Source organism: Nothoprocta perdicaria, unplaced genomic scaffold (genome assembly GCF_003342845.1).
Source record: "Nothoprocta perdicaria isolate Ctin4 unplaced genomic scaffold, notPer1 scaffold_112, whole genome shotgun sequence".
NCBI classification, from domain to species: Eukaryota; Metazoa; Chordata; class Aves; order Tinamiformes; family Tinamidae; genus Nothoprocta; species Nothoprocta perdicaria.
The window spans coordinates 669,480-682,848 of NW_020454228.1; the positions used below are offsets into that span (position 1 = coordinate 669,480).

A 13,369-nucleotide genomic window follows, 5' to 3' on the forward strand; every position below is an offset into this window, starting at 1 on the left:
GTAGGACAGTGGTATCAAGACCACCGACAAAGTTGCTTTCACTGAACTGTATAGAACAGGTCCAAGATAGCTAAAGTTAGCAGTTGCTCCCAAATGATGCTCCCAAAGTATGAACGTATTTGTGTTCAAATCACATCATAACTTTCCTTCTTTAACAGTAATATCCCACCACTTTCAAAAAAAGAGTTAACAGTTTCCCTATTTTCTTTCCTCTTGGATAAAAGCTGCAAGGCCTTACCTTTAGCTGCTGTTTTCCCCATGGTAACACTTCTGTGATCTTCCCTCACAATAAAAAGGCTGAAGTTGAAAGACCAGTTAATTCTTCCTTTCAGCACAACAGTTTCCTGTGGAGTAGTAATACAACATGTTAGGGGAGGCGGGCTGGTGTGATCTGGGGTTTGGGATTTTTTTTGGAAATGAGGATTTTTTTTTGTATAGGCTATAATTATCTTGCAGGTTTAACACAGGAAAGGTTTAACAAGCTATTTGTAGAGGAACACTCTGTAAACRATGGGTATATCCATGTGACAAGGGTACAAAGAAACCAAAATTTTATCTCACTGTTTTAGACTGTTTGTTGTTTAGTGGTTTGCATTTTCAAGGGGGTTACTAATGCACAGAAAGGTACAAAAAAATACTTTATTCTCCCCCATCCCTCCCCCAAAAAAGCACATTAGAGGAAAATGTTAAGACAGACTCTCCGGTATCACACATGCACATTGTTTAACAATCATCACCACAAACACCTTTGGATAAAGCCCCACGTATTTCGGAAACAGAGCAGACGGGGGATCAGCAGCACTCCTGTAAGAAACCCAGACAGGGGCACAACTGTTCCCTTAGCCCACTGGCCGTGGCAGCTCCTAAGACAGTGACAAGAATCGACTTCACCCAGGAGCAGCGACCCCCGTGCTGGTAGGCTCTATAAACCACAAGTGCCAACTCAGTTAAACCACTATAAAACACCAAAAGCAACTTTCCCCCCCCTCCTCCTTTTGCTTCGGTATTTTTCCACTTCAGCATCTAATTTTTCAAATTTTAACTTTTTTCCCCCTTCTTCAAATTGTTCAGCTCAAGCTCACTTGAAMCTATTAAGTCTGGAAGGAACAAAATCATTTGGTTTATTGCCCTTTCCCACCTACCACTCAAGTAATAAAGGGTAAAAAATATATTAAAAGTTAAAAAACTACCATTTTTGACCCATTCTTTTTGAGGAATTCCCATGAGGTTAAGGTTAATATCAATCAATCAAAAGTTCAAATTTTATTTAATATGTGCACATTTTTCCAAAATTAGATTTGGTTAGAGGTACCATTTTTAGAAGCCACACTTTACAATGTTACACAAAAGGAATAGTAGCTGAAAAGCAATGAACTGATTTGGAATCTCTTGAATCTTATAACCACATTCCCCCCCAAACATTACACACACACACACACACACACACAGAGCATATAACAAAAGAGTTGAAGTACAAAAGAGTATATTTCCTAAACTAGGACATTTCTGCAAAATTCAGATCAACCTGTAGACTACAATGATAGATTGCATGATGAAAACTATTCATACAGTGAAAGTCCCATGGCTAAAATCAATTAAATATGGTTCTGAAAGTACCAACCAATGAAAAATTCTTTTAGTGCAAGTACTGTGTGTGAACATGCTGCACAGTTATCACAAAAACTCAAAAGGCTGCGGCTTGAAAGCAGTTATAAATAAAACTGAATGCTAACATAAAGGAAGCAGTTTTTGCTGCACAATAGCATTCACATAAGTGATCAGCRGGATTAAGAACAGAAATCCTTTTAAGCCATGAAATAAATTTGAAATACTTGATACTTTGTAGACTCCCCCAAAAATTCAAAGCTTTTCCTCTCCAAGTAATAAATTGTGAAAGGTGATGCCGAGTCAAAGTAGCTGTTTTTACAGATTACTTTAAAACAGTGCATGGTTTTTATCTTTTTGTTCCAAGTACCAGATTGCACTTGGTGCAGTCATAAAGATTCCAACCCTGCAGTGATAGTCATCAAGTTTAGCACAACTGGAACGTCTGTCAGAACATAAAAAGGATTCCAGCATTTCATTAGCTTGTGTTGTACCAGATAGGCTATTTTACAGCATGCCCACAAGCCCGTTAAAAATGTAAGACAATTGAAAGGTCTGAGGGAGCTGTTTAAAATAGGGCAAATTCTACAGCACAAATACAATRTATTTCTATTTAGAAGAGGTGCTACCAAAAATCCGCTTGCACCTACTGTAGTCAATTTAGAGTCATTATTAAACCAGCTTCTGTTACAGGAGATAGGTATTACAGAAGAAAGGCATTTCTGAGCCTCTTATCTGGCAACCACTGCACATTACTGAAAAATAACACAGTGAAAGCCTGTTTCCTCCAAAATGCAGCTGGGTCAATCTGAAATGAAGTGCAACTTCTTTTGCAGGGGCAGATCTTGAAACAGCTCTCGATCACCTCTTGCAATTCAGCAGCAAACTGTGAGCAAGGCAGTTATGTCCTTTACTAACCACCACAAGTCCTTTCATGTTGCTCTCAACATCATCAGTCTGACTCGAATCAGAGCCCACCCTCTCACGAACAGAAACAAAACAACCAGTAAATACGGGAGAGAAACCTCCTCCGGGGGCCTTGGGGAAAACATATAGAGAAAGCACAGAGCTCAAGGCATTCTTGTATGCGCAACTCGGCGAGAAAACGGAGCAAAGGAATAGAAAGTTTGGGTTGAGAATGTAATCTAGCAGCTTTTAGAAATGAAGAGAAAAACAAAATGCAACAACATCAGGTCAACAACAGACAAAGAGAGAAATGAAGCGCCCAGGCTGAAGGCAACTGAGCTAGGAGGTGCAAAGGCCCAGAATGACAGGGTACAAAAGCCAAGCTAGGAGCAGTGCTTGCTGGTCACAGACAAAACAAAGCAAACAAAACCAGCCCAAAAGCATCCAGCCAGCGAGAGTGCGAGGACATGGATTCTGAGAAACTACTGGCTGTAAACCTGAGGATTTAAAAATGGRGGGGAAAAAATCATTAATAGAATCCATTATATTCATGAATAGAATATTTATAATTAAAAAGGTCATGCAGGATCCCCATAAGAGTATTTATATTTAGGTTTCACATTATCCTGAAATTCAGTTTTATTCCTTCTTTACTTAGCTTCTCCTACACCAGATACTTGTATTAAGATCAGATGGAAAGCATTTATCTGCCTTTAATTCTTTATTAAGATTTCATTGTTTAGCCCCAAATCACTTCTGCTAGCCGCTTCCCACTGCACAAGCTTAAACCATCCTCTCCAAGTTGCTACCACATAATACTAGCTATCAGAAAACAGGATGGGAAACGTGCTTCCTGGCTGGCATTGCTTTTCTAATTTTGGAAATATGCATTTCAAAGAAACTAACATTTTACAGAAAATGTGCATTAAACAAAAACACAGAATGATTTTCACGTTTCCATTATCCTTCTCACTCCAAGCGAGTAAATCAACCAAGCTAACCATGTAAGTGTTCYGAAGAAAGTAGTCACACGTATTTAGAGCGTCTCAGAGCAAGACTATCTTGAGAGCAAACCAGCTCTTAAAAACGTAGGGCACAGAACTATGGAGATAGATTATTTAMAAGAAGCTTAAGCACCAAGTACAGTGTGGTTTAGCGCACCACACTTGGGTTAATGACTTGGAGACAAGACAAGAAGCCAAGGTTAGAGGCAGTCAGTTTTTAACCCTGTTGCTGGTGTAAATGGAGTACCTCAGAGCTTAGCTTGGGGTCCTTGAGAGAAGAAGAGACAGGTACTAATGGGCAGTCACAGCTGGGCCAGGGCCAACATTCTTCTTTTACACAGACAGACAGAAAGCTCTAAGACATCCAGCACTCAGAAGAGGAAAACAGTAAGAAAAAGGCTCTGAAATATCAATCTTCTCAATTCTCGATTATCTATCAGTCTTCTAATTCACGTTTGAGACCGTATCTGGGCGGGGAGTTTTACTTTCCCCTCACTCTTTTTCTTCTCCAGATGCTTCTACATCAAACTCCCATATGGAAGGGACAAAAGAATGAGACATAATTTAAAAGCCAAACCAATTAAGCCAAAGAAAAGGCACAATATAAACAAACCAATATGCCCTCCTGATCTTTCACTTACACCTGAGCTACGCTTTGCTTTTACCTCCAGTACTGAAATGCTCTCAGCTTTAGAAATACGGAGTTACCACCTGAAACTCTTGGGCAGTGCTGTCAAGGTCTTTTGGCCATTACCATTCCCCTGCTCCATCTGCTCCACAGCAAGGACTGGCGAGGTCTCCTCTGTAGCCTAACATATAGTGCAACAGCCATGATTCTGACTTCAGCATCTATGTATTCATATACATACCCCAGCACGTGCATAGTTTCCAAAATAAATGCGACTTTTTTAGTGTTGCATTACTTCAAAGCTGCTCTTCATTTGGAGTATTTTTATAAACCCAATTACCTTTTAAATAAAAGCCCCGTTCACTGTTTCACACTATTTTCACAAGCCTATAGGAGTCTGATAAAAAAAAAAAAAAAAAAAAAAAAAAAAAANTTTCCAAAATAAATGCGACTTTTTTAGTGTTGCATTACTTCAAAGCTGCTCTTCATTTGGAGTATTTTTATAAACCCAATTACCTTTTAAATAAATGCTCGGTTCAGTGTTTCGCACTATTCTTACAAGACAATAGGAGTCTGATAAAAAAAAAAAAAAAAAAAAAAAAAAAAACTAACAAAACAAACACACACAGAAAGAGACTTAAAACAGTATTTCTATAATTTTAAATGTTTCCAACTCCCCTTGAAAGCTACTTCCAGGCTAGTTACCCCATGCATATTTTAGTGCACAGGCTCATTGAGCCTACTTTAATGTACAACAGCACATACCTCCTTAATTTCTCTAATAGTAATAATGAGTGAGCACCTTTCACCTACTCTCCCATCATTACAGAAAAGATTTAAGATTTAAAAAAAAAAAAAAAAGAAAAACAAAAAGCACTTGGCACAAACATCATAAGATAATAAAATGTAACACAACCTAACACAACCTTTGCAGTTGTAAAAATCAGCGTAACATACTCACACTTTCAAAACAATAGTAAAGATTAGGTTTGCTTTCACTTATTCACACAAGTACACAATCAGTAATCTATATTTAGTCTAAATTAGATTCTTTTTTAGTTTACCTTCTTTGTAAAGAAGGTAAAAAAGGCAAACCAAAAGAAAACCAGAAAAACCTTTCCTTTTCAAAGAAGGGAAACCAAACTTCTGTACTTCATATGCCAGACTTTCTAATGAATTAATAGATGAGAAAATCTTCTCTCCTAAGAGGCCTTAGGGAAAGTGAGTAGGTAATTACTGACTTAAAAAAAATATTTTGTAATGGCATTTGTGCTAACATCTAGGTGAAATTTTCTGCAATCGTAAGATTTTAGAAGCACATTGACAGCACACAACGCAATATTTATCAAATAATTAACAACAACTAAGCTGCCAGCAGTAACATACCACCTGAAAACATTCTGCCAGGTAAGGATACAACATGCTTTAGAATATGAGCAACTGTAATTACAGTAAGTTGTAGACTTCAAAAGTTCAAAATCACAACCCAATTCTGCACAGAGCAAGACATTATGAATTTCAAAAAAGAAGTTAACTGAATTTAGATTACAGATTTGACCAAAAACTTCCTGAAATGACAAATGAATACTTCTATGGGACTGGTATAAAACAAATGCCTCTCTGTAAAATAACACAGGCAGTATCAAGTAATAACAGAAATACCTCATGTCAAACAGATTCATTGGTGCCTAATTTGTCAGTAATTTAAAAAAAAAAGTTTAGAACTGCTCTAAGGCTACCAGTGCAAAATAAAAACAGCTCCTCAACCCTGCTCCTGCCCATCCTGCTTAAAAAGTTTGAAGATACGGGGTTGTAAAAACCTGGGGAAAGAGGAAAAAAAAAAAAAAAAAAAAAAGGAAATGGTATGTGTGAAGTCAGCAGTTCAGCTAGGCAGCTGGAAACCAGTCCATTAACAGCTTTAAATATTCTTAAAATGCCAGTCTTCCCACATGAAAGGGTATTTTTAATGTTACATTAAAATAAATTAAAAATACAGCTCAAAGCATTTACTTCAGATAGAAACGTAAAACTGTTGTCAGACTACATTTTCTAATACATATGGACAGCAGCCTAAGACTTCAACAAATTGTTTAAACATTTTGGAAAACTCATTCCCCTAATGCCTCTGTGTTAATTTCCACTTTCCTATTTTTGCCTGGAGCACTGCTCCTAAAAACATTCATCRTTAGTATTCTGTCTGACTTCAGTCAAATCACACTCAGATTTTGGCCATGAAACAAGCCAACCAAATGATGCACAGAAAGCCCTATATGAGGAGCACTGGCTGTGTGCTGAATCCTTGCATCACATTCTCTATATGCCCAAATTCATCTTCTCTTGCTTCAGCTAAGCCTCCCTTCAGCACAAGAGAGCTTTCTAACTACTCATTCTGTGAGGCACCAAACATACCTTTAGCACAGTGCAAACAAAACACGTTAAGGGAGAAGAGAAATTGCTGCCACAAACATAACAAGAGATGCCCAAAGGCTAGTATGGAATGGGATGCTCAGGAGCTTTTCTGCACTCGTCTTTTACAGAAAACAAGCAATACCAACAGTTTTACATGCCCCAAAAGCTGAGAGAGAATATACATACGAGTGCTAGGGGCAGAAAGACAAGCAAAGGAAAGAGGGCAAAAAAAATGGATTTTACAACCTCTTGGACAACTTTGACTTCCTCTCTTCTGCATTGCCTCCAAACTCTACAAGGACTGTGGAAGCTCAGTTCAGGTACCAACAAAGCCCTACCAATGCATCATAGAGCTGACATCCATCCCTGTGGTCCARACTTGTTATTAATCCATCACAATCGCCTTTTATTTGCTGCAAAAATCCACGAGTAGTAAATACAGAGCATGGCTTTTGTTTTTTTATCTTAATTGGTTACACCAAGAAGAGCCTTGGGCTCTCTCCACATAGGATCAGTGCCATGCRAGCTAGCCTTCTCTGAAGCAGGAGACACTTGCCTCTCCCTGGCTGGACTCAAAGGCGGCAGCAACAGACTTCTGCCACCATCCTCCTGCAGTGCTCGAGGTACCTCATGCCCCTCTCCCAAGATCCCAAGCATATCCTGCTAGCTAAGACTAGSAAGCAGCGCTCATTACCAAAGGCATTACTTGCCACACTACACCCCTCTCCTGCTGGAACACACTGTGGTGTACACTCCTTGGCATCGTTTACACAGCTAAATTAACCCTCAAGGAATTTCCCAGTACCTCCCTTTCCACGGGAGGTTTCTGAGCGGAGGAAAACGCAAGGAGGCCGATTGCAGCCTTCGCTGCCTGGCTGCATTCCAGGCACAGCCACACGCTGCTGGCTGGCCACGGCTCACCTGGGCTACTGGCAGTTACAGCTCCTCTTCCGCACTTCTTTAGGAAAGAAACAACCCTTCATCAATATCCCTTCAAAAGGCAGCAGAATCATCTTCCACACAGACATGGTCAAAAATATTTGCACACTCATAAGTGCTGTTCAGTGTCACTAGACATTTCCGCAGATAGCAAAGTGGTAACAGGGCACAAGAGACAAGCCAGTGCCAAGAGGCTCAGGGGCTAGACAGCCACAAACGCCCTGCAATAGAATATGCCATACTCCTCAAAAAAAAAAAAAAAAAAAAAAAAAAAGCAGAAGAGGTTGAAAATCCTAAAGATCCTAAAGCATCAGAGAACAACCAAGATAAGTCCATCACCCCATCCCCGACCTCTGGGATGACTGTCTGCTTCTGCAAAGCAGCACAAGAACGGGTGTAATGGGGCAGCTTTCCTCCCCTATTCCCCGGCTGTGCAACTGGTAGTGCCAGGACTGCAGCCCCAGCCATTCCCTCAGCTTTGCTGCACAGGGTTTAAACTGGAGAAAATTCAGCCATTCATCCAGGCAGCATTTTTCCTACGACAAGGCAGGAAAAATATTACTTGCAACACACAGAAAATATTCAGCAGGTAATTATTATGCTGCTCATTTTATGATTAAAGCCTATGTATATATATATGGGCTTTACACAGAACTGCCTGCCTCTTTCAAGCACCCCACTGTATGCACTGTACATTGTATGCAAAAGATTTAATATCAAAAATGCCAGCAAATGTGCTAGCTGCCCTCTCAATCTCTGAATCCTTAATATATGACTGTGTCACTAACATATTTCTCCAAACTTAAAAGCTCTGATGCCCTTTGGCATTCCTCYACATACAAAATTCACTTTAACATACTATTCATCTTGAAATCTTTTAAAAAGCTCCCCTTGGGACTGCACTCGTTGCCCTGAACTTCCCCATGTCGATCCACGACAGGGTCCATACATTATATAAATAATGGTATACACTTCATTAACGTACCTCATCAAAACAGTGCTACTCTCTTGCAGGTTTTATAAACTTCAGATACTCCCTGAACTAATGCATGCTAGAGATAATGACAGGCTCAAGGCTTAATCCTGAGCTAAAAAGGGATATCATATTACCTAGAGAAGAAAGAGAACTTAAACTTCCTCTAGAGAAATTCATCTCTTTCGCCTGAAGACAAGATTGCTTTGTTATCTTAGATAAAATTTCACCTGATTTGTGTAGCTGCAGGCGTAGAATCAAATAATTTAATTAGAATATCTACCTCCAATGCAATGTCTTACTTGCTTTTAGATTACAACGTATCACTGGGGAGCAACACAGAAAGTACATCATACATGGGAGAGAACTATCAATTCAAAGCCATTATTCATACTACAGCTGCRTATAACGCTATTCTAACAAACACGAAGAAATCTTTTAAGATCAGTCTGCACACAAGATATCTAAAGAGCTTCTTGTCCCTGAAGAAGATGCTCTCTCTAAATAAACAGAAGAGCAGTTAAAAGAAAATGTTAAATATTTTASCATTTCAGGATGAACTTGCATAAACTCAAAGTATCCTATATAAAAATTAGTCTGATTTTTTCTTTTTAATCAGAGAGATCAGAATCTGGCATTCCTTACTGCACAAACTTAAGATTCTACTGAAAGCAACTACTGCATATGGAATACTAAAATCAAGACCCCCAAGAAAATACATTATGATAATTCCATTAACAATGTTGCAGTCAGCTCCAAAGGAATGTGAACTATTTATCCCATCAGGAGATAGATCAGATAACTCAGAAAGCAGACACTCAAGATCACAGCCCCAAGGTGTTAAGCATGTCCTAATGAGGGTGGCTCCACAAGGTGCTGTGGTGGGAAGAAGTTTGCATGTATGTATTTCTGTATGTAGGAACGCTCCAGAGAAATTCAGAAACACACTCAGACCATGCTCACTTCCTAGGAAAACAGTGATTTGTCCTATTTCAACTCTTTAAATAGAGTCAGCAGGAACCATGCACACACTACGCTGTATCAAGCATAATCCCTCTGCAATCTCTCCTTAAAAAAAAAGAAAAAAAAAAAAAAGAAACAGCTGCATCCAGCTAGTCTTAAAACTTGCCTCACTCTTCAGGTGCCCAACTGCAAGGAAATAACAGTCGCAGACACCTTTCAGTTCCCTCACAATATTAAGTTTATCCTAGAAAGGATTCAGAAAAACAGGAAGAAAGTAGATGGAAAAAACACAGCAAGTACTGGACCCAGTACAGTACTTGGTACTGGACCCAGATTTTCTGTCCTATTCCAAAGACAAAAAAAAAAAAAAAAAAAAATGCTAAAGCAAGAAAGTTACTTTTGAAGATGTTTACTAAAAGTAGGAGATAATATTGCCCTCCCTACCTCAAATAATTTAGTTGCACAAATTTGTGCTGAATATTCAGCATATACAAAAGGGAATATTTAAACAAGCCTGAATAAAACAGGCAAGAAGGCTTGCAAAACTTGTTGTTGCTGTCTAAATAGTTGTGATGCAGCTCCTGACCTTCCCCCACACATATATTCATGTACATACACACACACAGACATATATATATGTCTGTGTGTGTATATATATATATATATATATATATATATATATATCCCCTTGTGAGATCTTCTTCCATTGTGAGGAATGACAAAGAAGAAACACATGCAAGTAATTCCAAGTTATCATCACCACTATTCATGCACTGGTTACTCTTTGTCTATAAACCTGTTGAAAATAAACAGGCCGTGTGCTCACTGAGGCTCAGTAAGTCAAGCCAGCCCCCCTCCTCCCACAGCTTCAGCTGGCCCTTACAAAAATTAAATTCCCAAGGTCCCTGCCCATGCCGCAATACCACAAAGAAGAGGACAAGCTGCAGGCAGCCTTTGCTGCGACTCCGCGCCGCTGCCTCGCGCTCGAGGGGCGGGAGGCAGCAGGGCTGCTGTGCCGCGGGCGCTGCCGCGGGCGCTGCRTGCGGCACCGCTGCCCACGCGGGACAGGCAGCGGCAGGGCCGCGCGGTGCTCCCCAGCAGTGGCGGCAGCTTCACGTCCCCGCACTCTCTGAGAAGAGACAGCAACGTGCAGAACGAYTTGGCTGGCTCCCTTTTACAGGCTTCACCTGCTGCTAATGAAGCATCTGTCCACTTAGGCATCATAAGCTGCGCACATGTACCTCATATCTCACCATGACCTCTGCACTGATGAGTCGTAAACTCAACTAGAAAACTTTTGAAACTGGTTATATATATCTGCCATTAAATCAAGGTATCATCAAACCATAGGAAACTTAGACCTTAAAAGAAGTCTTCAAAATGAGCCACACAAATTGTATCAGCGAAACACTGTCATATACCAAAATGCAAACTGGAGTCAAAGAAAATCATTCATCAAATCATATTGGAATGCTAATAAATATTGAGGGGCTTGAATTTAAATTAAGTCAAACTACAAATTAAAAGTATTTGAAAAATTACCAAGATTATTAAATATAATGAAAACATTCGTAACCTACAAGAACAAATCACTTCACATTTAGCAGTTCTTGTGTTACGTATTTATACATTGCTCTCTTAAGTCTTGACAACTTGAAACAGGATTTTTTTTTTAATCTCTTTCTGAATGTTAGAAAAATCTCAGAAGTCTCCTGGCCAATTTTCTATGCATTTCTTATGTTTTAGAGAATACTAACAGCATAGTCCTCTACAATTAAGATTTTAATCTCTGGAAGTARCGTGCATTAAGATTGGATGCCTAAGGCTATTCCTTCAAAACCTGAATAAATAAAAAACTTAAATTCTCAGCAGATGCAGGGGTCAAGAAGTTGGTTAGCCTTCTGTAGATTCCTTGAAGCACTGTACTAGTCTCTATGCTGTATTTTGTTCTATATTTACCCTTCAAAAACATTACAGTACAAAATGGTATCTCAAAAGGCTGTCTTAAAACATGCAAACGTTCTGCATTTCATCCAGCCTTACTTGAGGCAGATGCACCCAGGCCAATAACAAAGCCAGCTGCAGTCATGGACAGTTAATGACAAGTGCAATTTCTCCATYGTGCCAAGGGATAACTACTGAAGGCCCAATTTTTACCCTTATACCCACCGTGTTATGGATTGACTGCAACAGCAAAGGGAGCAGACATGGCTTACCCTCTGCTCACAAACCTATTTAAATATCAAAAATACGAAATTTATGAGAAAAGGACACCCATGTGCAAAGGGCAGAATGAGCTATCCACATTTGCTTTAGCCTGCTTCACATTCTCTCCTCTTCAGGAAAGATATGTTATCATTTTATATATATGCTACTTTTAGACAGCACTGAGCATGCATTCCTTCCAGCATCTAGGAATTCCACCCTAGCAGCCAGATGTGCTTGGTTTTGCAAGGGAAACACACTCCAAGGTCTGTGCAGAACTCTAGCTATTCCAGAAAACAATACCTATACCTCATGAGAGCACAGAATCTGGATGCAGCAAGAAAATTAGCTGCAGGGGAAAACATACGAAAAAAAAAATCACACATTTTAAGTAGCAATACACACAAAGTTTGAGGAAATATATTTTACAGGTCTCTTACTGAATTTCCTTAAGTAATGTACAATCAAGCARTAAGAATAACCTGATGCAGGACATTAGAGCCAAAGCTTAAATTTGCGTATCTACTCAGCTGCAAGTTAGTGTGAAAGTCGCTTGTATTTACAGCTGTAACGTGCTCAAAAGCAATCACATTTTTTTTTTAAGATTTTGAACATTACTATAACAATATTTAATACCAGTTGAATATTTAATACCAGTTGACCAACAAGGTACTACACAAACTGCAGTAAGAACACAAATTAGAAAACCAGAGCATCAACTCTGTCAGCTAAACCTCAAGCAAAATAGGGAAACAATTTTATATCCAAAAAAAATGTACCATATTATATGGCAGCTAGCTCTACAACATTAAATATTTCAAGGTCAGAACTTCAGTTTTACCACATACTCTTCCCCACTACCTCCTGCTTACGTAACTGTGAGACTTCCCATAGGCAGGGTACCAGCAGAGATGTTTCCAAAGCAATTTTTCTGTACATCAATCCAAGCAACATCATCCTTAAACTGTACTGACATTTTGTTATACTCTAAGGGAGGAAAAAAAGAGTTTCCTCTGCCTCAAGACAATCAGTGCGGTTGTAGACGCAGTCTTTCTGATCACGCCACCACGGAGCTCTCAATGGTGGATCCTGGAGATCTGGTCACTTGCCAGCTGCTCACACTCCCATTTATCACCTGCTGTTAATATGACAGCTTCAAACGTAACTGGAATACAAAAAACACCAGGGGAAAAAAAAAAAAAAAAGACTTCCTAACCATTATTTTTCCCACTTGACCACAAGTGGCTACCAGACTCCTCTTGTCACTTCCACGTAACGGAGATGCTACATGAACTGCATGAATGTTTTAAAAGCTCAACTGTTTAAGAGTACCATTGCTCGAACAGTAATCCTCAAATAAAAAATAACACCATTCAAAGYTGTATTGAAAGACTGCTTACCAGTCAGGCAAAGCATGCTCTGAAAAGCTATAACCACAGCTACGAAGTGTTCGTTTTGCGAAGTTTACTCTCCAAATCCAGATTAGATGTAACACGCGTGAGCCACAAGCCGGGTTCACACTGCTAGACCTCCCCAAGACGGCAGCACCCACGCTCTGCTCGGCGCTTTCCAGGCTCAGGGGTTGTTTCGGCGGCTACATCKCGGGCTGCGTTTCGTAGCCGCAGCCCTCGGCGGGAAGACAGCCGCAGGGAACGGCTGGCGCTCCGCACCGCAATAAACGAACCGCCGGACAGCTCTGCGCCGCACACGCGCTCGCCTCGGGAAGGCTGCGCCGCC

General features: G+C 39.8%; 1 protein-coding gene across 1 annotated transcript in view; it reads right to left on the reverse strand.

Annotated features, from left to right (window-relative positions):
- Window positions 1-13,136, reverse strand: part of SCML2 (Scm polycomb group protein like 2) — a 69,882-nt gene extending 56,746 nt beyond the window's left edge. Inside the window, exons 1-2 of the mRNA XM_026052303.1 lie at window positions 13,033-13,136; window positions 239-344 (exon numbers count right to left, since the gene is read on the reverse strand). Coding sequence (XP_025908088.1) covers window positions 239-260 — 22 coding nt within the window. The 5' untranslated portion in view covers window positions 261-344; window positions 13,033-13,136. The remainder of the gene's footprint in view (window positions 1-238; window positions 345-13,032) is intronic.
- Window positions 13,137-13,369: the final 233 nt, after the last annotated feature.